This window comes from Rhineura floridana, chromosome 3, assembly GCF_030035675.1.
Source record: "Rhineura floridana isolate rRhiFlo1 chromosome 3, rRhiFlo1.hap2, whole genome shotgun sequence".
Taxonomy (NCBI): domain Eukaryota; kingdom Metazoa; phylum Chordata; class Lepidosauria; order Squamata; family Rhineuridae; genus Rhineura; species Rhineura floridana.
The window spans coordinates 229221596-229247170 of record NC_084482.1 but is presented as its reverse complement, the minus strand read 5'-3'; the positions used below and the strand labels follow the sequence as shown (position 1 = coordinate 229247170).

General features: G+C 43.2%; 1 protein-coding gene across 1 annotated transcript; it reads right to left on the bottom strand.

The window, feature by feature from the left end:
* Positions 1 to 1624: 1624 nt before the first annotated feature.
* LOC133381877 (zinc finger protein 557-like) lies at positions 1625 to 3588 on the bottom strand. Its single transcript, XM_061621442.1, has 3 exons — positions 3516 to 3588; positions 3166 to 3292; positions 1625 to 1987 (listed from the first exon to the last, which is right to left on the bottom strand). The coding sequence occupies exons 1-3, from the start codon at positions 3540 to 3542 to the stop codon at positions 1761 to 1763; spliced, it is 381 nt and encodes a 126-aa protein (XP_061477426.1). The 5' UTR covers positions 3543 to 3588; the 3' UTR covers positions 1625 to 1760.
* Between the last annotated feature and the right edge of the window lie 21987 nt (positions 3589 to 25575).

Here is a 25575-nt window from a genome sequence, read left to right as displayed (position 1 = left end):
CAATCGAGTTCTATTGTATGATAGGCATAAGAGGCGCGGGAGGACTACACTACCCAGCGTGCCTCACGAGGCGAGCTACATCGGGCGTCCGTTCGTCAGGAGGCGTCTCCATTGGGAGGACTACGTTACCCAGCATGCGCAGGAGGAAGGGAAGCAGAGCCGCCGACTGGCGCGCCGAGGCACGCTGGGAAACGCAGTCCCTGCCGCCTGAGGGGAACTATTGCGAGGCGGCGCAGTTGATTTCCCGCACCCCATACGAGCGGTTAATCCGAGGCACCGAGAGGGCTGTTCTGCGCCCCGCCATTATTCCTCATTCAGAAATTCATAAAACTATACCGCTCTCTCACAAAATAATCAAATTAAAAACAAGCAAACATTAAAAACCATCAGAGAAAGTGCTAATGAGCTCCACAGGCCTGTCAGCATTTAAAAGCAAAGTCAAGAGACACCAAAGCGCCTCTGGGGAAACGAGCTGCCCTGGAGGGCTCCCAATTAGCCTAAATGGTTCACGTCTCCTGCAAGAGCAAAACAGGGAAGCCTCGTTTATCTGGGAACTGTCCCAGCGAGGCTCAGAAATACACCCTTGGGGACAAGTAAAGCTCTCCAAAAACGCAAAGGAGGCCTGGCAGACGCGGATAAACTGGGATCTACCTCAGAGAACAACAACAAAAGGGCAATTTGGTTTATTACCCGCCCTTCAACCTAAGGCCCCAAGGCAGCTCACAGCAATTTAAAATAGATCGCAGTCACAAAAATAGGACGGGTCTTAAATTATAGACAGTAATTATACCGAGGCGGTGCAGGCGAAAACATTTCTCTGCAACTTGAAAGCATTTTTTTGAACTTTACTTCAACAATAATAACATTTCTGGCTTTGAGCCAGGTAAAAAGCCAATGTTAGATTTTCTCAAGGACTTTTGTTGTTGTTGAGGAAGTGTTCTGGGGAATGCATATTGTAAATGCAGAGCCTAACAGATGGGTTTAAGGTCCTGAAAAAGCCCCCCTGGACAGGAGAAAGCCATCTAGTGCAGGAGATAGATCAGGGGGTTCCCAAACTGTAGACTGTGGTCCACCATGAGCTTCATTCGGGTTATCCACTTTGTGTCTCTGGAGCTGTGGTTGAAGATTGGAGATGGAACATCCACCGCATTAAATACATTGATTTTTAATTATAATCTTTAATATAAAAGCAATAAAATACAATTAAAAATCACACAGCATCTACCACAGCTAGGGTGGCCAGGTCCATGGCCTGAGACTGATCCTGTATCTTAGGAGAAGAGAAGGTCAGCCGAGTGCAGGTGTTCTTGCAACTTTGTAATGGCAAAAACCACAAGGTGGAATTCTCCCTCCCCTCTGCACAACTTTTAGAGATACAGAAGATCACTTGGAGGCTGGGCTAGTAAAGTCGCTCTTCCAATGAAAAGTTTTCCCACTTTCTGAGCATATATACGGTTTCTCTCCTGTGTGCACTCTTTGATGTGTAGCAAGATTCCTCTTCTGCCCAAAGTTTTTTTCCATACTCTTTACATTTATATGGTGTCTTTTAAGGTCACTCTTCCAACTGAAGACTTTTCCACACTATGAGCAATTACACAGTTTCATCCCTGTGTGGACTCTCTGATGTCTTTTGAGGTTACTCTTCCAACTAAAGCTTTTCCCACATTCTAGGCATTTATATGGTTTCATCCCTGTATGGATTATTTGATGTTGTTTAAGGCTGTTGCTCTGACTAAAGGTTTTTTTGCATTCTGAGCATTTCAATGGTTTCTCCTATTGTAAATTTCATAATGCAGATTCAGGCTTGATTTACTAGATAAGACGTTTTCAGCCAGAAGGAACTGATTTCCTTGGCGACATTCTTCTTGGACTGGAATTTCATGGAAGACAGTCACTTTGGACGAAATGGATTCTTTCTTCCACTTCTGTTTTGTTCCACTTTTCCGTTTGAGCTGTTCATCCTCATTTTGACTTTCCCACCCACCATCTGCAAGAATAAAGAGAAAAACGTGATGAGAGATAAATGGAGCTTCAGATCAGGGAACAAGACATATTCCTTGCCACTAAGATGTCAGATTGGAGAAGATATGTAGGGTAAGGAGGCAGATCCTGTTGAGTTTATTCAATAGTGCATCACACAACAGAGCTGTTACCTGCTGTTCTCTCTCCTTCCTTGGAACGCTGGACAAATGGATCTTCTCCTTCTTCCAGCTTGCAGATAAGGCCATGTTTGGGAACCAGACGTTCTTCTTTGGATGGTTACTTCTGACACTCTCAGGTGTTATATTCAGGGATTCTAAGCTAGCATGTCTCCACGCCCAACCTCCAACTTAACCCATGAAGGTTCAAAGGAATGATGGCAAGATTATGAAAGTCCAGAAGTAAGATAGCAAGGCCTTTCTAATTTCTGCCTGTATAAATGTAGGAGAGTTACAAGGACTGGGGTTATCGCTTGCAGCCAAAAGCATCAGTAGGTCATAAGAATGTGGCTGTTGTTTGCTCACAGTTATGGGCTAGCCCCATGTTTAATGTATGTACATTTCCCATCTCAGAATCTTTATATTGTATGCATTAATCCTTGTGTACAGAATATTATACATCCAGGTATGCAGACCTCCTCATACCGTCCAGTCAAGCCTTGAAAAGCACAAAAGGCAAAATGTTTTCTGCTCCCCCACTTTCTTCTAGTTCTGGGCAGTTGGCCAATGTACTATCTTTTCTGGGGTTATCGCTTGCAGCTAAAAGCATCAATACATCATAAGAATGTGACTGCTGCTTGTCCACCATGCTTTGAAATCGTATTAGGAAGGCAGTCACGGAGAGGAAGCCAACATAGCGCTTCTTGGCATCAACAGAGGAGTCCTTTTTCAGACCATCCCACTTACTCCCAAGTGATGCCAAAAGGCGGCCTCCAAGATTCAAGTTTGAAGCCATCAGCTGTGGCTACAAAGAGGTCACCAGGTATGGGCTGAAGACCCCACAATCCTGTCAGGGTGGAAGAGAAGGAAGCAATCGTTTTACCATTTAGGGTTTTGTGTACATTGCCTTGTGAGCTCTGATGGGAAGAACTATTACTTGTTGGTAAATAGAGCATTCTGAGAAACCCAATCAGCCACTGTCATGTTCACTGGTCCCTAAAGCGCCAAAGCAAAGAAGGATCCTTACCCAGAGAAGCCAGATTCCCATAATTCTCTTCCATGATTTCCCTGTGCATGGCTCTTTGGCCCGGCGCCAGCAGAGCCCACTCTTCCTCTGTGAAACAAACAGCCACCTCCTCAAAGGTCACCAGGCCCTGAAAGAAGACGAAGGAGGAGGAGAGATTCTCCTGACAGGTAATGTAACAATCCAAAAAGATAGCAAAGGTGAGGAGGCGGAAGGTTTTCCCGCAGGAGCCAATGCTCCCTCAGTAACGTTCAAGCCCTGAGCAGGCAGCTTTGACAGATGTAAAAGGAAAGCGGAAGATGTGCAGGGGGCAGAGGCATCCAGGCTCAGGTCCCCAATGATTCTTGTCCTACCTGACCACGTGACCGAGCAGCAACCATTTCCACTCCACCACAAATTGGAGAAGGCCTGGAAGGACTTGCCACTGGAGTTCCGCTGCATCCTTTGTCGGCATTTTGCATTTCAGTTCCTTGTGTGCAACCCCCCCTTTCCTCACATTGGCTCCTAGGCACAATTCAAAATGCTGGTTTGGACGTTATTATTCTAAACTACTGTTTAGTCACTATTTATTATTTTTAATGCACAGGGGATCTTGTAAACTCCTTCACTCTTCCCTTAAACGGATTTTTTTAAAAATCCTAAAATAAAGACTTAATGTGTTTAATTTTTAAGGATTTTTTAAAATATGAGGCAAGGTAAAGGGCCTTTCTTGAGTTGATGATGACAGTTTCAGTACAGTAATTGTGCAGTTTTATCAGTGTTAGTGATTATGAATTTTTGTACTATTTCTTTTAAACCACTTTTTTTAAAGAGTGCTATATATATGAGCTAATAAAAATATTGGCGTTATTTATTTTAACATCTCGAAGTATTTTCAACTTTATCTACTTGGTTTAATTTGATGGCTGTTGTATTTCGGCTTGAGGAAGGGATTTATTCCGAGTTGCCTAGCGGACTTGGTGTTTGGGCTTCCGATTGGGGCATCTGGTTGGCCACTGTGAGAATAGCACACTGGACTTTAAGGGGCTTTTGGCCTGATCCAACTTCAGGACCTTTTCTTATGTTCTTACCTGGAAATGTGGCACCTTCGCTATTTTCCTGCATGATCGACCTGGTCAGCAGCCTCTTCCTGGTATCTGCTAGAACCTTAAAAAGGGGTATCGCAAACATGTGTAAAAGAATGCAGGGACACTCCCCAAAAAGGACAGGTGATGGGATTTGTGTTTTTAACGTGTGTTGATGGTTATCTTCAAAGAAAATATGACCTTTTCTTTCGTATTGCACTTTTCAAAAGAGAAAGAAAATATCCCTTTTATTTTGTATTGTACTAGCATGTCCATATTGTTAAAAAACCCAAATAGCTTATGGAATCAGGCAATAGGGGAGGTTTCTCCAACAGACAGAAAGGACTTTTTACATCTCTCAGCAAATTGTCTCACAAGAGCCAGTACCTCATTGCATGGAGCACCTAAGAACATAAGAAAAGCCTGCTGGATCAGGCCAGTGGCCCATCTAGTCCAGCATCCTGTTCTCACAGTGGCCAACCAGGTGCCTGGGGGAAGCCCGCAAGCAGGACCCGAGTGCAAGAACACTCTCCCCTCCTGGGGCTTCCGGCAACTGGTTTTAAGAAGCATGCTGCCTCTGACTAGGGTGGCACAGCACAGCCATCATGGCTAGTAGCCATTGGTAGCCCTGACCTTCATGAATTTGTCTAATCTTCTTTTAAAGCCGTCCAAGCTGGTGGCCATTACTGCATCTTGTGGGAGCAAATTCCATAGTTTAACTAAGCGCTGAGTAAAGAAGTACTTCCTTTTGTCTGTCCTGAATCTTCCAACATTCAGCTTCCTTGAATGTCTACGAGTTCTAGTATTATGAGAGAGGGAGAAGAACTTTTCTCTATCCACTGTCTCAATGCCATGCATAATTTTATACACTTCTATCATGTCTCCTCTGACCCCCCTTTTCTCTAAACTAAAAAGCCCCAAATGCTGCAACCTTTCCTCGTAAGGGAGTCGCTCCATCCCCTTGATCATTCTGGTTGCCCTCTTCTGAACCTTTTCCAACTCTATAATATCCTTTTTGAGATGAGGTGACCAGAACTGTACACAGTATTCCAAATGCGGCCGCACCATAGATTTATACAACAGCATTATGATATCTGCTGTTTTATTTTCAATACCTTTCCTAATTATCGCTAGCATGGAATTTGCCTTTTTCACAGCTGCCGCACACTGGGTCGACATTTTCATCGTGCTGTCCACTACAACCCCGAGGTCTCTCTCCTGGTCGGTCACCGCCAGTTCAGACCCCATGAGCGGGTATGTGAAATTAAGATTTTTTGCTCCAATATGCATAATTTTACACTTGTTTATATTGAATTGCATTTGCCATTTTTCTGCCCATTTACTCAGTTTGGAGAGGTCTTTTTGGAGCTCTTCGCAATCCCTTTTTGTTTTAACAACCCTGAACAATTTAGGGTCGTCAGCAAACTTGGCCACTTCACTGCTCACTCCTAATTCTAGGTCATTAATGAACAAGTTGAAAAGTACAGGTCCCAATACTGATCCTTGAGGGACTCCACTTTCTACAGCCCTCCATTGGGAGAACTGTCCATTTATTCCTACTCTCTGCTTTCTGCTTCTTAACCAATTTCTTATCCACAAGAAGACCTCTCCTCTTATTCCATGACTGCTAAGCTTCCTCAGAAGCCTTTGGTGAGGTACTTTGTCAAATGCTTTTTGAAAGTCTAAGTACACTATGTCCATTGGATCATCTCTATCTATATGCTTGTTGACACTCTCAAAGAATTCTAATAGGTTACTGAGACAGGACTTTCCCTTGCAGAAGCCATGCTGGCTCTGCTTCAGCAAGGCTTGTTCTTCTATGTGCTTAGTTAATCTAGCTTTAATAATACTTTCTACCAGTTTTCCAGGTGTTTTGCCCCACAGACAAGTAGGGTGACTTACAACTGGCTAACTCTCAGAGAGAGAGAGAGAGAGAGAGAGAGACCTTACTTGATGGCAGTTTTTTCTACAGTGCAGTTTATTTTCAAAGCAAAGTTATTTGGGACTGAAGAGGGATCAACTGACTTGGCCTCCTTGCCCGGGTACTTCCTGTTTTCCTCAACGCTGTTTGAAACTGAGCCTGGGATACTTTGTCAGCTGAGTCTGAGAGCTAGACTCTATCACATGCTAGCCCTAAAATGTATACCCGGGTTGGCTCTCCCCACAGCTTCTGTTGCACCCAAAAGATTAGATGGCACCAACATCATTTCCCTTTCATTTAATTTCACAGTCCCTTCCCCTGCCCCCAAGTGTCTTGGGCTGTCTCCAGGGGGACACAACCCATCAATTCAAAGACACTAGCTTAGGGGATCTGGGACACCACTTCTTTAGATGAATCCCAGAAAAAGAAAGCAGGCAACTTGTGGGGATGTTTATCACCCTGTTTCACAGGGATGAAATACTCTGTCACCTGCTCATTGCCTTGCTTCTTCTGCTTTGCCTGGCTCAGGAGGAAACCTTCAGCCAGGGCTACTGCTTGGGAACTGGTCTCTGGTCCACAGTGTCTGACCCAGCTCTCCATTTCCGGGGGAAGGATGACCAAGAACTGCTCCAGAACTACTAGGTCCAGCATCTGAGTCTTCGTGTGCCTTTTTGGGTTCAGCCAGTGACAGCAAAGGGCATGGAGTCGGCTGCACACCTCTCTGGGCTCTGCAGCCTCTGGGTAGTGGAAATGCCTAAAGTGTAGGCACAGCTCATCTGACCTGTGGCTGTCCAAACTTAGGATCTTCTGCACAGTTCCTTCCCAGAATTCCCCACAGTTCCCCAACTGGTTGGCACAAGGGCTTCTTCCTGCTCCATACCCTGTGAGGCAAGACACATCCATTTTATCTCGGTTCAATTGCAGCTCCCAACAGGGTCAAAGGATCTTCTTCCTAGGAAGCCACCTTTTATTCATAGGAGCAGAATTGCGTGAAGACTCTTACTGTAGTGTCCAAGCAGTGGACACTTGAAGAGGCACAATTGGATGCATCCAGTGATCAATCTACACCTCTCCCTGGGGGAAAGGAAACAAACCCCAAGAATCAGAGAAATATTGACACCCCACCCTTGCTGCGGAGAAACACCCTCCACTTTTCATTTAAAAAGAAAAAAAATCCACCCAGAGAAAGAGTTCAGAATAACTCAACAACTCATGTCCTGGCCTGTGGACACTCACAAAGTCCAGTGAAGTCAGTGTGTTACTGAGCCCACAAATGTAATTCACACAGCTTACCAACAAGAAAAGGTTTCACGCTTTCTCCTCCTCTACACTCAGTTCCCTTCTCTTGATAGAATGGGGGCTGGTCTGTCTCTCTCTCTCTCTGGCTATACATTTGGAAAAGCCACAGGACTTTGCCTTGTGCTTGGCCAGTTTATCCCTCCCTCCCACCCTCCCTGGTAGCAGTTCTGCAATGTTTGAGGCAGAGAAGGGTCTTCTCTCCCAGCTCAGTTACAGCTGGAGATGCTGGGAACTTACCCTGGGACCTTCGACATGCAAAACAGATGCTCTGCCACTGAGCTGTGGCCCTTTCCCACAAGGATTAAACACAAGCTGCATCTCATAAGAACATAAGAAGAGCCTGCTGGATCAGGCCAGTGGCCCATCGAGTCCAGCATCCTGTTCTCAGAGCGGCCAACCAGATGCCTCAGTGGGAGCTGGGACATAGCAGGGAGAATAGATTTATTCACAAAATAGTAAACTATGGTTTCTAGCAGAAACCAATAATGATTTGAAACAAATGCTGATGAAAGTTAAAGAGGAAAGCACAAAAGCAGGACTACAGCTGAATGTCAAGAAGACTAAAGTAAGCAGGGCTGTGGAGTCGGAGTCATGGAGTCGGAAGCAATTTTGGGTGGAGTCGGAGTCGGTAGAAATGTACCGACTCCGACTCCGGCTTCAAAATAAATTTTGATTGACAAATTTTTAAAAATATCAATTCAAAATGTCAAAGAAGCTTCCCATGAAGTCAGCTGTAGTTGAGCATTTCACCATTACTCAAGATGGAAAACATTTTGTGTGTCAGTGTATGACGCAGGACCCAGATGAAGACAAATGCTATGATGCCAAGATCAGCGTGTAACCCCTATGGGCTATATTGGTTTGGTCCAGTGGGTGGAGAAACCTTATGGAAGGATTGTATTAAGGAGTTGAGTACAAACCGTGAGGAAGCTGAAGAGAAAAGGAGCTGTTAATGCCAGGGAGTAAGGACTAGGCCCTTGTCCCCTTGAATTAGGTAATGGGGTTTTACAATTATGTGTGAAAAGGGGAGGGAAGAGTAAATTAATTCTTTTGTGGCTTTATGTATTTGAATTTAAATTATATTTTATTTAGGGCTTTGAAGTTTGCAATTGGAAATTTCCGAATTTTCTCTACTGGACTTTCTGCAAGCAACTTCTTCAATTATGTCTTGCCGAATGCATTGGACTTTGGGAATTATTATGTTAAGAAGATATATGATATATTCTGTTGGCATACATGGTGTTATGTTCCTTTCAGTTATTGTTTAAATATATATATATATAAAACAAACATTGTAATTGTGTTTGCAGTATTCATTTCAACGAGCCCCATAGGACCCAAGAAAGAGGTACAAAAGTGGCGCCCAACCAACGTGGGGCTCGAAGTGAAATTGCAAACATAAAATTGCTGTAATGGAGGTTTGCAGAAAGTTGGGTTTTGATCTGCACAGAACTGTATTGCTGACTAATGTAGACCATGGGGATGAGAAGGGTGAGGTTCAGAATGCTGTACAAAAATATGGTATTGTCACTAAAATGCAAGAAATACAAGGAAGGGGTAAAGAAATGTTGCTGTGTGAGTTCCAGACTCCTAGTGCTGTTTGTAGGATAGGGAGGGAGTGCTGGAATAAAAGACTGCATGGGAAATGGGAGGTAATTCCTGTAGATGCAGAAGTCACAGCATTTTTGGGTGAGGAAGCATGTGATAATTATGAAAGAAGCACTCTAATAGCAACCTCTACTCCTGCAATAAATCTTTCCCCTGCATTGCAACAGCAACTGTTAGCTAGAGTTTTGCAAAGAGAGGGTGAAACTGGGGCTGCAGTAGCAGATCTTAGAGTGAAACTTAAAATGTTTTCAGGACTCATACCCAAACCAGCTGGGGAAATAGATTATGCTGTTTGGAGAGTGCAAGCCAGGGAACTACTGGAAGATGGCAAAATCTCTGGAAACATAAAAAGAAGAAAAATCATAGAGAGTTTGCTCCCACCTGCATTGCATGTAGCTTTAGGAGCAGGAAGGAAAGCTACAGCAGGAGAATGTTTTGCAATATTGGAAACAGCGTTTGGTAATATAGTTTCAGTTTCCCAGCTAAGAGCAAAGTTTTATGAGACTTACCAACACGTTAAAGAATCTCCTTCAGGATACTTAAATCGATTGCATGCTTTGGCTATGGAAATTCTTGAAGAAAAGGGGATAACAGAAGGGGAGTTTAATCTGTATGTACAGGAACAGTTCTTTAGAGGTTGTTGGCATGAGGCTTTGCTAACTACCCTCAAAATCAAAGGAATAGGCTCTGGCAGCAAGCCAAGAGGAGTGCCTTATGTAGAGCTCCTCTATGCAGTAAGATCTTTAAAACGGGAAATCCTTGATAAACAAGAGAGAAAACTTAAACAAGAATTGCATGAAAGGGGAAGGCCTAAAGAGGCAGGGCAAATTGAGAGGGAAGTAGATTGGAAAACTAAATATTTAGAAGCTGAGAGAGAAATGGCTACGCTCAAACTGTCTGCTCAGCAGAGAGATCTCAGGAGTTCAAGGTCAGTCTTTCCTCAAACCTATAGTGAAAAAAGAAGATCTGAACCAGCTAGAAGGCCTAACAGGGAATTATGGTGTTTCAATTGCGGATTAAAAGGACATTTTAAGAGAGACTGTATTAATGAACCTAACTCAACTCTAGTTCATCAGAATTTAACAAACAACACAAGGGACCAGAAGCAGACAGCTGCAAAGGAAATTACTCAGAGCAATGTTGCCAATCAGTGCGCCTATAAAAAGGAAGGATTACCTGAATGTGAAAGGGAAATATTGCAGGATAGGACCAGAATGTAATGATTATGTATATCTGGATGGGGCAAAATGTAGTTGTTTAATAGATACTGGGTCCCAAGTAACCTGCGTATGTGAGACATTTTACAAAGATCACCTGTCTCATAGAGAGTTGCATCCCATTGGTGATATACTAGCAATAGAAGGAGCTGGAGGTCAGCTAGTGCCTTATATAGGATTTGTAATGCTAGCATTGCAGATCCCACATGATGATAAGGACAGGGAGGATGGGTATGAGATTCTAGCCCTTGTATGTCCTGATCAGCGCATGAACCAAAAGGTGTCAGCTATTATTGGAACGAATGTACTGAAACGTGTAACAGAAGTTCATTTTAATCCAAAGTCTTCCAGCCCTCTAAACCAGATAGACTTGCCATATCAGTGGAGGATGGCTTATAGGCATTTTTCAAGAAGCCAGAAGTTGGGAGAAGAAGATGGGAGTGAGATACGATTACAACGAAGGAAACCTGTTAAAATCCTAGCTGGTGGATCGTGTACAGTGTCAGGTATGTTACAGGTGCCAGGACGAGGCCCAGAATCCACAGTCCTTCTGGAAGACCCAGAAGTAGTAGCAGGGCCAGGAGGGTTAGCTGTTCTTCCACAGATCGTGAAGCTCACTGCTACTAATATGAGAATAGGAGTGCATATTAAAAATTTAACAGCAAGGGATATTGTGTTGAACCCTCACACAATAGTGGCTAAGGCTTGTGAGGTGGAATGGGCAAAGGCCCTATGTATGCAGAATTCTGTCACAGCAAATAATAATAAAGGAGAACAATCCTCACCTCTTAACTTTGAAGCTTCAACATTGAGTGAGTCTGAGCAGAATAGAATTTCACAAATTATAGCAAGTGAAGCCCCAGGAGTTTTTGCAGCACATGATTTAGACCTGGGCAAGGTCTCGGGTGTGACACATAGAATTGAATTAACAAGAGATGTGCCTTTAGAGAAAGAACCAGGTGTGTTTCACCTGCTGATTTTGAGGACTTAAGAAGACATCTGCAGGAATTAGTTATGTTGGGGGTCATTGAAGAAACCAGCAGCCCGTATGCATCCCCAGTGGTATTGGTAAGAAAAAAATCTGGAGCGCTTAGGATGGTGGTAGATTATAGAAAATTGAATAACTTAACAAAGAAAGATGCTTACCCCCTACCTAGAATAGAGGAGACATTTGCATTGCTTGCAGGATCTAAGTGGTTCTCTGTCTTGGACCTGAAGAGCGGATATTATCAAGTTCCTGTAGAACCGGCAGATCGTCAAAAGACAGCTTTTACCACTCCATTTGGAAATTGGCAATTTAAAATGATGCCCCAAGCCTGACAAATGCTCCAGCAACTTTTCAACGAATGATGGAGAATGTTATGCATGGCTTAAATTTAACTGAAGTAGTTGCGTTTTTGGATGATTTGATCATTTTCTCAGCCACCCAAGAAGAACATGAGGAAAGGCTTCTAAAGGTATTGAAGAGACTTCATAATTATGGACTGAAATTAGCCCCTGCCAAATGTAAGTTATTTCAAACGTCGGTGAAGTATCTGGGCCATGTAATATCTGCAGCAGGGATAGAGCCGGATAAAGAGAAAACTGATGCCATTACCACTTGGCCAGTGCCCAATACTCTTAGGGAGCTTCAGAGATTCTTAGGATTTGCTGGCTATTATAGAAGATTTGTACAGAGATACTCAATTTTAGCTAAGCCATTAAATTCTCTCTTAGCGGGGAATCCTAAAAGTAATAGAAGTTCTGGGAACCAATCTCTCAAACATAGATGGGATACTAGTTGCCAGAAGGCTTTTGAAACCTTGAAACAAAAATTGACTACCGCACCAGTTTTGGGGTTTGCTGATTGGAGACTTCCATATATATTGGATACAGATGCCAGTACTACTGGATTAGGAGCAGCATTATACCAGATCCAGAATGGCAATCTTCGTGTCATTGCTTATGCCAGTAGAGGATTGAGTCGTAGTGAATGCAATTACCCAGTGCACAAGTTAGAGTTCCTGGCTTTGAAATGGGCTATTTGTGAAAAATTTCATGATTTTCTTTATGGGGCTAAGTTTAAAGTAATGACAGACAATAACCCCTTGACATATGTGTTAACTTCAGCCAAACTAGATGCTGCAGGCCAGAGATGGGTGTCAACCCTGTCCTTATATAATTTTGAAATTGTCTACAGATCTGGACGGAATAATATAGATGCTGACTTTCTCTCCCAAAGACAAGAACATGTTCCTATGGAAGATGAGGAAGGAATCAGACAAACAGAGCGGATCGCCAAGATGTTGTCTAGAAGCCAGCAGGATCCTAAAATCTGGAAATCATGGGATGCGGCCATGTGCAAAGCAGTCATTCAAGTTCAGGCACTCTCTTGTGACCAGTCTGCATCCAAAGAGTCGAGAAGAAACAGCAATCTTATTGAAACATTACCTTCCTCAGAGGATAGTATTCCAGAAGAATATGAAAATCAAGGATGCAGAGATGATCTATTTTATGAACAGGGTACTAATCCCCCAGATTGGAAACGGCTGCAGAAGAAAGATAAGTATATGAACAAAATAATAAAATATTTGGAACAAAATCATAAACCTACCATAGATGAGGAGAAATATGAAGAATACGAGACTAGACTTTATCTAAGAGAGTGGCATAGACTTTTCTTATCAGATGGCATTCTTTATCGGAAAGTACAACGGAGGGGAGAGGAAGTGGAGCAATTGGTGATCCCTTATACCCATAGGAAGAGAGCTTTAGAAGGAATCCATGATGAGATGGGCCACTTTGGAGTGGAAAGGACTTTGGAATTAGCACGGGATAGATTCTTTTGGCCTAGAATGACACAAGCAGTAGAGCAGAAGTGCCGTAATTGCGAACGTTGTGTACGAAGGAAGGCTAAGGTGGAGAGAGCAGCTGAATTAGTCAATATTAAAGTGTATGCTCCCTTGGAATTGGTTTGTATAGATTTTCTGACTCTGGAACCTGATGCAACAGGTATTAAAACCATTTTAGTCATCACTGATCATTTTACGAAACATGCTCAAGCTTATCCCACTAGAGACCAGACAGCAAGAACCATAGCAAACACCTTGTGGGAAAGTTTTATTAGTCACTACGGATTAGTCACTAGAAGAATTCATAGTGATCAGGGGGCAAGTTTTGAGTCAGAATTAGTTGTAGAGTTGAGTAAATTGGCTGGGACTAAGTCACATACCACACCATACCACCCTAGAGGGAATCCTGTAGAGAGATTTAATCGTACTCTCTTAGACATGTTGGGAACATTGGAAGCAAGTAACAAAACTAACTGGAGAAAGTATGTAAAACCATTGGTGCATGCTTACAACTGCACAAGGAATGATACTACAGGAGAATCTCCTTATTTTTTAATGTTTGGAAGACAACCATTGTTGCCTATTGATTTATGTTTTGGGATAAAATCTAGGGGACATAGTGAAGTAAGTCATCAGGACTATGTGAAAGAATTGAAACGCAGTCTACGTTATGCGTATGACTTGGCTACCAAGGAAAGTGAAAAGCATCAGCAAGCCAATAAGAGGAGATGGGATGGCAAAGTTGTGAGGTCCAACATTGAACCAGGAGATAGAGTCCTAGTACGTAATTTGAGTCCTCGAGGAACCCAGAAATTGGCTGACAGATGGGAACATGTTGTACATACAGTTTTGGATCAGATTGATGAAAATCTTCCGATATATAGAGTTCAAGCAGAAGGTGGTGAAGGCCCCATTCGAACTCTGCACTGAGATATGTTAAGACCCTGTGGGTTTATCTCTTCAATTGAAGAAAATTCTGTTGTGAGGAATCCAGATGATCCTATTAGTAATAGGACCAGGCAGAAGTTTAAGGATGCAAGGATTCAATTAGAAGATGATGGTGAAATTTCACTGGAGTGCTCATCAGAACTTAACCCTTTAGCAACGGAGTTCAATCCGATCTCTCTATTCATGGATGTAGACATATTTTCAAGCTCTCATAATGAAGGGACACAAAGCAGGGTGTTTGAGCCGCAGGGAATTGCCGAAATTGATTCTTTCAGTACTGTAGCTTCTTCAGCAAATTTAGAAGAAAACAATAAGATATACCGGAGGTCTCAAAGAATTAAGACCAAGCCGGCAAAGTTTAATGATTATGTTTTGAGTTTCTCAGCAATACCAAGTATCATGAGTTTCCAACCCGTGGTTACACGTTGCAATATATTAATTGCATTGATATAATCATGTAAATATATAATATAAAGTTAGCTCTAGTTGCGCTATAATTGAGTAACTGTCGGGTTGACAGAGTTTTAGTGGGGGAGAATGTAACCCCTATGGGTTATATTGGTTTGGTCCAGTGGGTGGAGAAACCTTATGGAAGGATTGTATTAAGGAGTTGAGTACAAACCGTGAGGAAGCTGAAGAGAAAAGGAGCTGTTAATGCCAGGGAGTAAGGACTAGGCCCTTGTCACCTTGAATTAGGTAATGGGGTTTTACAATTATGTATGAAAAGGGGAGGGAAGAGTAAATTAATTCTTTTGTGGCTTTATGTATTTGAATTTAAATTATATTTTATTTAGGGCTTTGAAGTTTGCAATTGGAAATTTCCGAATTTTCTCTACTGGACTTTCTGCAAGCAACTTCTTCAATTATGTCTTGCTGAATGCATTGGACTTTGGGAATTATTATGTTAAGAAGATATATGATATATTCTGTTGGCATACATGGTGTTATGTTCCCTTCAGTTATTGTTTAAATATATATATAAAACAAACATTGTAATTGTGTTTGCAGTATTCGTTTCAATGAGCCCCATAGGACCCAAGAAAGAGGTGCAAGTGCATATTCAGGCAGCGATAAAAATGCTCCTATGAGAGCTTCCAATTTAAGAAGACATTTACAGCCCTTTCCAGGGCTGTGGAGTTGGAAGCAATTTTGGGTGGAGTCAGAGTTGGACAGTAGAAAAATAGAGGAGTCAGAGTCGAAGGTCTGGCGTACCGACTCTATAGCCCTGAAAGTAACGACAACAGAAGATTTATGTAAATTTATAGCTGACAATGAGGACATTGAACTTGTCAAGGATTATCAATACCTTGGGACAGTCATTAACCAAAATAGAGACAATAGTAAAGAAATCAGAAGAAGGCTAGGACTGGGGAGGGCAGCTGTGAGAGAACTAGGAAAGGTCCTCAAATACAAAGATGTATCACTGAACACCAAGGTCCATGGTATTCCCGATCTCTATGCATGGATGTGAAAGTTGGCTAAAATGATGGAACAGGTTATCATACTTTGGACACATCATGAGAAGACAGGATTCACTAGAAAAGATAATAACAAACAGAAGGGAGTAGAAAAAGAGGAAGGCCAAACAAGAGATGGATTGATTCCATAAAGGAAGCCACAGATCTGAACTTACAAGATCTGAACAGGGTGGTTCACGGCAGATGCTCTTGGAGGTCACTGATTCATGTGTACTGCCTTGAAGTCGAATCCCACTTATGATGACCCAATGAAGTGATTTTCCATTGCCTTCCTCTGAGGCTGAGAGGCAGTGACTGGCCCAAGGTTACCCAGTGAGCTTCATGGCTATGTGTGGAATCGAACCCTGGTGTCCCAGGTCATAGTCCAGCACCTTAACCACTACACCACACTGGCTCACCACTGATTCATATGGTCGCCATAAGTCATAATAGACTTGAAGGCACATAACAGCAGCAGCAACAACAACACATTATGTTTATTCACATAATAGTAAACCATGGTTTCGCATTATGTCCAAACCAGCCCCGTATATTTCAATACGGTGGGATGTGAAAGTTGAACATATGGAGCTGCTTTATCCTGAGTTAGGCCACTGACTCATCTAGTCAAGTACCATCTCCTCTGACCTACTGCTGACTATCACTCATGACCAAGTAAGATTGTCTTTCAAAATAAGGTTGGTTGGAAGACGCCTGTGCGTGAATTTGTTTTATGTGGGGAGATCGGCACACAACAATCAACACACAATTTTGACAGAAAAAGGCTTTGATCCAATGGCACGGGTACCACGACGATTGGAAGTCCTTTATCTGCTGCAGCCTTCATCCACCTTCACAGCCATTTAACATACACATTGTTATCCTCTGCCTGTTCTGCCATTGAGGACATACTTGGATTGTTCTTTGTCTGGTTCCTCTCCCTTGACCTTACCCCCATGGGTGAGTACATGACTCCCGATGGCATCACTCACAGGGTTCATTGGAATGCGCAAGCCCACTCACCACTACAAGGTGACAATCCAGCAAATGGATCCTCTGACCAGAAGTGTCTCCCGAGGGTTTCTGAGAGAGGATTTTCCCATCACCTGTTACATGAGATCCTTTCAGCTGGAGATGCCAAGGATGACCTTCAGATGCTCTGCCACTGAGCTACAGTCATTTCCTGAACGGTTGCACATCAACACAGGAAGCCATGAGTAAGCCCTTTAGTTAATACAACTATCCCAGGATTGGCTGTACCAGGAGTGGAGCGTATGTAGCCCTCCAGCTGTTGTGGGGCTCCAATTCCCATTAGCCCACCCTCCTCACCAACGTAGCCAATCCTTAGAGATGATTATGGGAGCGGTAGTCTAGCAACATCCGGAGGGCTATCTCCACTATAATCCTGTCCCGTGGCTCCTTCTCCATCTCTTTTAGCAAAGTCACATCTTCTTCCCTTGAGGATCTCCTCGGAGGTGGGGAGAGGCAGCAGAGTGAGGGTTAAAGAAAGAGAGTCCGGCGCCCTAAAGGGGCAACAAAGCAGGAGGAAAACGGACTTTCTGGCCAGCCCCCTTCCCCTCCCCTCCTTTTAGCAAAGGAGAGCAAAGTGGCTTTGCAGCCTCCCCCCCCCAAACAAAACAGGAAAGGAAATATAACGCAGGATTCGGGGCTGGAGGAATTTGCCTAGCCAGAGAAGGGAGTTGGGGGGGAAGGCAGGGCCCACTCCCAAGGTGGCGGCAGCTGGGAGAGGAGACCAGAGGATGGGCAGCATCAAACATACTTGGGAGCAAGCCCTATTGAGTTCAATGAAAATTCCTCTCAGGTTATGTATTTGAGCACGTCTGTTTTTTCTGTGTGCTTGTCTGTTTTAAACAGGACCGCTCAGCAGTTGCCCATTATGGGAAGCCCACAAGCAGGACCCAGCGCAAGAGCACTTTCCCCTCCTGCGGCTTCCGGTAACTGGCATTTGTCCAATCCTCTTTAAAGCCATCCAAGTTGGTGGCCTCTTGTGGGAGCGAATTGAATAGTTTAACTATGTGCTGTGTGAAGGACTTTCTTTTGTCAGTTCTGAATCTTCCAACATTCAGCTTCATTGGATTTTCGTGAGTTCTAGTGTTACGAGAGATGGAGAAAAACTTTCTCACTGCCATGCATAATTTTATACACTTCTATCATGTTACCTCTTACTCACCTTTTCTCTAAACTAAAAAGGCCTCAAAGCTGCAGCCTTTGCTCATAGGGGAGTCATTTTGGTTGCCCTTTTCTGAACCTTTTCCAGCTCTACAATATCCTTTTAAGGTGAGGTGACTAGAGTTGCACACAGTATTCCAAATGCAGCTGCACCATAGATTTAGACAACTGCATTATGATAGCAGCAGTTTTATTTTCAATACCTAGTTATGGGACTGAATAAGTCTTGGTTGCCCTGAAGGATGACGTTTACTGGGAGAAGGACAGGGGAAATATGACCCTGATATATTTAGTTGATCTCTCAGCGGCTTTTGATACCATTGACCATGATATCCTTCTGGGCTGACTTTGTGAGATGGGTATGGGAGGCAATGTTTTACAGTGGTTCAAATCCTATCTCCAGGGTCGTTTTCAGGGAATAGCACTGGGTGATTTCTTTCGGCCCCTGGTAGTTGTGCTGTGGGGTGTGGCAGGGTATCATCTTGTCCCCCATGCTGTTTAACACCTATATGAAGCCCTTGGGAGTGGTCATCAAGAGATTTGGGGCAAAGTGTCAGCAGTATGCTGATGATACCCAGCTCTGTTTCTTTGTAACATCTGAAACAGGAGAGGTCCAGGACTGGTGCCTGGACTCAGTGGTGGGCTGGATGAGAGCCAATAAACTGAGCCTGAATCTGAGCAAGACAGAGGCGCTGTGGGTTGGTGGTTCCCGAATTTGGATAATTGATCAGTTGCCTGCCTTTTACCAGCTCCGGCTGGTAATAAAGCTGTGGCCATTTTTGGACCAGGATAGCCTGACCACTGTTGTCCACACACTGATAACCTCCAGGAGCTCACTGGGTGACCTTGGGCCAGTCACTGCCTCGCAACCTCAGAGGGAGGCAATGGGAAACCACCTCTGAATACCACTTACTAGGAAAACCCTATTCAGAGGGTCAGCATGAATCGGGATAGACTTGAAGGCAGTCCATTTCATTTTTTTTGTATGGAGAAACATCCCCCTCTGCTACAAACCTCCTGCAATCTGAAGTGACAGATTCCAGGCAGAGACAGATTTCCTGCCTAATGCCTTCCTTCTGGGACTCTCATGTTACGTGGTGAGCACCAACAGTGCACTCCTAAGACCTGCGAACATCCTGCAAACAAATCAGGAAGAATGCTCCCTTGTGGTCGCATTACCCGCCCATGAAGAAATCAGAACAAACGCTCAATAAAGATATGAGCGGGTTGAATTCTGCTGCTTCCTAAGTGTGCTTGAAGATGGTAGCCTGAAAGCAGAATTCTCACGAGTGTTTCTTATCCACACTTCACCAGGAGGTCCCGGGGTTACCATTTCAAGAGGATAAAAGATTCCCACAGCTAAGATACAAAACAATACAGAACTCATTTATAGCTCATGAAATTGGAGCTCTTTGCATGGGTTCCGGTTGGCGCTGAAGGAGAGCAGGGCTCTCATGCCTTTAACAGCTGAGTGGCAGGCAGATAAGCCTTTTCTAGTCCAGAACTAAAATTATGGGGAAAGCTTCACCTGTTTGATACTGTATTTGTCGGGCATCTTGTTACTTGTGTGTGACCCCCGATTGATCTTTGGGCTCTCCTCCCCCCTGGGTGCACATTTGCTCATGACGTGAAGGGCATGTACATTTGTGCCATTGTCTGTGAGTGCAGCAGAGGGGGTGATCCACATACTGTGGACTGGGCCCAGAAATTCCTCTGGACAGTTTGGCACCCCAGTTACCCCAGGGAAAGGCATAGGAGTGGTGGGAGGCCAGGCTTGAGGGAGGAATCCCAAGAGAGTAAGGAGTGGAGGAGGCCAGCAGCAGACAACCTGTGAGGCTGAATCCCAGGAAGCAGGAAGAAGCTCTGCCAGAAGGGGTCTGGAGTTTGAAGGTGCTCAGGAGAAGCAGAACCTGATCCCTGTTCCCTCATTCCCAATGTAAGAAAAGAAAGCATGCCTCTCATCCTGCCTGCTCCAAGGGCCAGGAAGAGCTGCGGGTGAAAATTCTCATGTGTAGCCCGTGCATGCAGTAATTCTCGTGTGGGGCCCCCAGCTTTGTAAAAATGTGACTAAGTCCTTGGAGGGGTGGCAGCAGAGTCCTCAACCTCATGCATGCTCTGGGCCCCATAAACCCTCTGAGTGGCCCTGCGAAACTGACCGCTGGGGATGGGGCACTGAAGGCACTCCTCAGCCAGGGTGCAATCTTTTTTCTAGGGCTGGCCTTGCATATTTTTTTTTATCAACAACAGATATCCCATTTAGGTTTCTGAACAGTTTCTGTTTTTATTTAAATTCATATTTCTGGTTTAATAACGTACGGTCTGTTTAGGTTTTACACATGGACAGTTTGATTTCCTGTTTATTTTACTGACATGTTTGTTTCCAGTTTAATAACTGGCATAAATACTTATTTTGGTCTATTAAAAAAAAGACAACATCTTTGCAAGACATCAGGTTTCCCAGTTGATTTCCTTTCTGCATTCCCAGTTCTATCTCTTCTTTCTAAAATCATCTTAGATTTTTGGCAAATGACTCCAGTCCTGGCACATAAAAGGGTGCTCTGAAAAAACCATTTGGTTCAAGTAATTGTCACATGACCTCTAGGAAAGCATACCTGTGAAACATTAGGTTAGTCTTTCCAATTGTGAGAAAGATCTGAATCCTGGCCGATACACGCTTCAGGATCACGGAGGTGCAGCCATAACAAGAAAATCAATTCCATTAAAATATAATATTTATTAGCAATGTTCCGACGTGTTCTGTGACATGCTGACCCCTTGTGTGCAGGAGATGAGATGACATCTTTGCAACCTTGGAACTACACAGCCCCGAGAAGGGAGTCCCCTTTTCAAGAAGCTCTGGTTTGATTTCAGTCTTTGTATTATGTGAAAGTAGGGTGTGATGGAGGGGTGCCAGTCCCTGGACCCCTCCCTCATCCCAGGAGCCAATTCCCCACCCAGGGCAAATGATCCTGGCAAAATATCCTTCCCTGCTAAGGCTGTGCATGCTCACAACAGCCCTGTAGTGTAAGGTAGACTGCCACCACCCCTTAAACTCGTTAACCACCCTGAGCCAAGGGGAAGCTCAGAGCCCAGAAAACTGCCAAGGATTCCCAAATGGCAAGAGCCAAACAGACACTTCTTGCCCTGGAGCCTTTAAGCCTTTAATGCCCAATTGACACAATAGTCATGCTCAGTGGCCAAGGTACTAGTTTAGGGCTAACCTTCTCCTGAAATGAACACACACTGGGAAATAGAAGTAACTTTATTAAAGAATGAAAGAGGTGCACAGTCACAGCAGCAAAATTGTTCCTTAATATGCACACACAAAAGGAGCAAGGTAAGATACAGAGAGTTCAGTCACAGCAGAAAAACAAGAAAGCTATGTAGCCTAGTCTCTCCTTACACACAGGTAGACAGTTGCACAGCCCCCTCTCCTCAGAGAGAGGAACAGGTAGGAGAGTCGATGCAAAATGGAAGCTCAACTGGCAGCATCAAGTAGGCATGATGGGACCCAGGAGAGGAACGAAAGCCAAGGTTTGAGCTCCATACTTATGTGAAGCTGCCCAGCAACAGGCTGATTCCAATTAACCAATCAGGAAATTTCTTCATGGAAAAAGGGCCCATCAGTCTCCTGGCCAAATGGAACATCCTCCCTAAAACTTCAAGGGCTTTATGACCTTGATGGAGCCCGGCTTCTATGGATAAGGGAATGTTAGGATGGGGCTCTGCTTACCCACAGCTGGGAAATAAAACTGCCAACTCAGAGCTCTAATACAGAAGCCAAATGTTAACCTGTTAAGATCCCGCATTAACAAATTAAACCCTACAATTCTTTGCTACACAACCATCTTAAATTCAGGTTTTCATGACAAAGGGAACCCCCTTGAAATGATATGTTCGGGTACATTGGCCATTATTTATTTATTTATTACATTTGTATACCGCCCCATAGCTGAAGCTCTCTGGGCGGCTTACAACACATGATGGTGACTTTGAGTGGTGAAAATGCCGAGGCAGTGAAGGAGAGGGCGGGACAGACATTATTCCTCTGGGGAATACGTGTGGTGGACAAACCCAACCACGGGGGATGAGTCGAGGTGGCCAGGGACAATGACGCCCGCCACCCACTCTCCCACCTCCCCACCTTATCCCATTGAAGACTGAGGCAGGGCCCTCTAGGGTGAGGTGGGGTGGGATATGCAGCCCGGGACCAGGGTGCAGGCAAGGGGGAGCCTTGTCTGCCTTTCCTAAAACTACTGAGGGCCAGCCAGCCACTATCTCTCAGCCTCAGAGGAATAGAAAAGGCAAACTACTTCAGAATACCTTTTACCATGAAAACCCACTGACAAAGTTTGTATTCTACCTATCAAGACAGAAATTAAACACACTGGGACATCTGAAAAATGAGAGTTAAAACACAAAGTTTCTCTCATTCCTACTTTAGTAAAGTTACAAAGTTTTCCACTAGTCGGAGCCATAGCTCTACAAAATCAAGAATAAAATATATGATTGCCCAGTATTTCACTAATAATTAATTTCTCAGGATCAAACGTTTTAAAATATCAATCATGAGTTACATGTTCATTTGCTTCCAAACAATATACTCATTAATTAAAGTTAACCACACACACAGGCCTGTTTGCTTCATTTCATGAGTTGAGGAGTTCAAGCTGAACTTGTTTCTCTATGAGACTAGATTTTAGGGTCTCATAGGACTGTGGGCCTTTTTGCTTAGTTCCTTGTGATTTTATTATATTTCATAAACATATGCCTTCTATGTTTATATGTGTGGATATATAAAATTCTCCATTATAACCACACACAGAATCCCAATTTCTACCAACATTATCATGATTTTCATGCTTCCTGTAACTATTCTATTGACAACATGATCCATTGTTCTGCCTTTACTAATTCTGCTGGTCAACAAGCATGGGTCTGTGTTGGGTTCAAATTGAAGACCCCCTTTCCTAGAAGGGGCAAGCTAACACTCCTCATCTCTGGATAAGAGTGCAAGCTTTAGTGATTGAATTCACCTGTCAGTGGTCCAGCCAGATACCAAACATAAAACATAAAATAGACACACAACTTGATCAAGAAGGGGTCTCTAAGTAGACAGACATCAGTCTGCCAGGATAGAGAGCATCATTTATTAAGTGAAGCCTCATTATATAGAGTCATAAGTAAAACAAAGTATACTATTATTAAAATCATAACAAAAGAGAACACAGTGTTACAGAGATAAAGCAAGCACATCTTCTTTGTTACATTTCTTAAAAAGCGAGGGATTGATAAGGAATTCATACACTTGTCAATCAAAAGAAAACTTGTCTCCGATAAGAACTGAGGAACGCGAGGAAGAGAGTTAGATTGACATCATTAAGAGATAAAGATAGGCTTGTGAAAGTTATCTACTCAGCAATATAACGTAAGAACTGAGGATACAATTCTAGCAACGTGTTTGGGAACACTTTGTGCTGAGTTGCTACAATGCGCAGGTTATGAAAAATGAAGCAAGACAAGAGAAAATATCAACAATCCAACTGGGATACATTTTATCTTCTTTCCAAGATGTGATAGCCAGAGAGGCGTCTCTGGGTGTTATTTCTCACGGGAAGAGACGGAACTAGCTCTGACTACAACTTAGCATCTCTGAACAACTTTTGGGGCCTAGCAATAAAATATTCCTAACAATTCCCCCATTTGCAGCAAAATTAAAACAGGGCTTGTTTAAATTATAGCTGCATCATTGTGTCCTAACCATTTGGTGTCACTTAGAGAAGTAAAAGGTCGGCTTTGGAGGAGAACTTCGCTTGGGAAAGGGGGCCTCCTTAGACACTGATTCCCAAAAGAAGAAGAAAAAAAGATAATAAATTGGGTAGGCATTTTATATAGCAAAAAAAGAACAATACCAGAAATTCCCATAAAAATATGATCCTATTACTGCTTTTCTAAGGGAGTATACAAAGAGAATTCAGAAACAGTGCAAGCCTCTGATTATGTGCAAGGCTGATAATAAAGTACAGGACAGTTGAGAAAATAAAACAATCGGAGACAGCAGAATGCTTATCTTCTCAAAACATTGTTGTGGACTGGGAGGCATCTTTAGGGCTAAGTTCCCAGGAAAGGAAACGAAACCTAGAGCTGCTGTGCTCCCCCTCCTGTTCCATCAGAGTTCCATCGTGCTTTCAATCAGTAAACTCCATTTAACTCAATCAGCCAGCTGAATTTAACTGCTTGTGGACAAAGGGAGTTTACCTAAACTTAAGGTTAAGGAGAAAGGGGGCCAGGCATTGGTCTGAGGTAGTGAGGTCCATCATGCCATGATCAAAAGTAAGGTGAGCACCACGTGTATCCCATTTCAGAGGCCTCAGCTGCTCTGGCATGTAGGGTAAATGTATGTGTGTATCTGCATGTGTGCTTCTAATTGACGCTAAATCACTAAAGCTCTTTCTAACGAACAATGAGATTCACTGTGGGTGGGGTGTATCCGCCAAGGAATAAGATAACATTTTTGCAACAGCGTCTAATTCTGCCCTTGTTTTCCTTTGCACAAAACCTCTAGAACGCATCACCAGCCATTCCATCAGGTGGGGGTGTGTGTGAGTTGGGGTGAGAGTTGTAGCTCTTGGCTTTTGCACCTCCTAGATTCCACTTGAACCAAAATGGGGTTAGCCAAGCCGTACCACTCCCCCTCTTTATAGCTAGAAGGCAGATATACACAGCCATCCTTTCACAGATCTGCTCCCGGGCTCCAATGCTGACTTCCAGGGTGTAACTGTGCCATATGAGATGGAAACACATTACAAGGGCTAATGAGGCAAAGATCAGAATTGTTTGAAACATTAAAATCACCACAATGGGGTGCATTATAAGGGTTAAACCTCCTTTGGCATCCTTACCCCAGCCAAACAGGGAATTCAAAATCATTCATGTGCCTAAAGCTGTGAGTGCTTATCTATAATGTAAGTGACTGTATGGCAATCAGGTGCTACCTAGAGTGTAGCTTGCTCTCCCATTTTTAACTGCTTCTAATTGTTTCTGTACATAGTATGAGAAAGTAACTTCTGGAGCAGCTAGGCCATGACCAAAGCTGGGGATTTGTGGGTTTGAGGTGATTAAACAAATCTGGATTAACTAATTTTTTTCTGGAGGGTCCATACAGGGACTTTAAATGAAAAATCACATCCTACTATTCCTTAATACCACAAAGGCATCTACTGATATATGTTAGCATAGTTTGTATATAATACTTATCAATAACAACATAATCACAACATGTTCTAAGGCCCATGCACCCATATCCATAATATACACTAGTTGAACTTGATTCAATACTTAGCATGAAAGAGCAAAAATACAATAAACATTTTGAAAGAAAAGCAATCTTGATATGATTCCAAACTATCATTTTCACAAACTAATCCTAAATTCCTATGGTGTTGTCATCCATTTACATTAATTGTTACCTATTCCTAATCATTGTAATAACAGAGTGAGAAAGTAAACAAATGGGCCAAAACTTCACATTGATGAACCTCACATCTGAAGTAGCCAAATTCAGTAAACCCCTATTACAGAATCACTCAGAAGGATTTGAAAAGTAAAAACATCTAAAGAACAAAACAGCCATAACATATAAATTATGAAAGGAAAACAACAACAACAACACATTCTTAAAGGACAATGCATAAATAATTACATTCAATGTTACAATGGAAATAAAACAAATATCATGGTCTTGAAGCGTACTGTGGGATGGCTTGCACACAGTTCATCCTGTTTATGTTCAGAGGAAGCTGTAACTGAACTTGTGTGTCTTTTGCTGATGCTAGACAAAGAAACTGGAATAATGAAAAGAATCTTCATTCCCCCCTC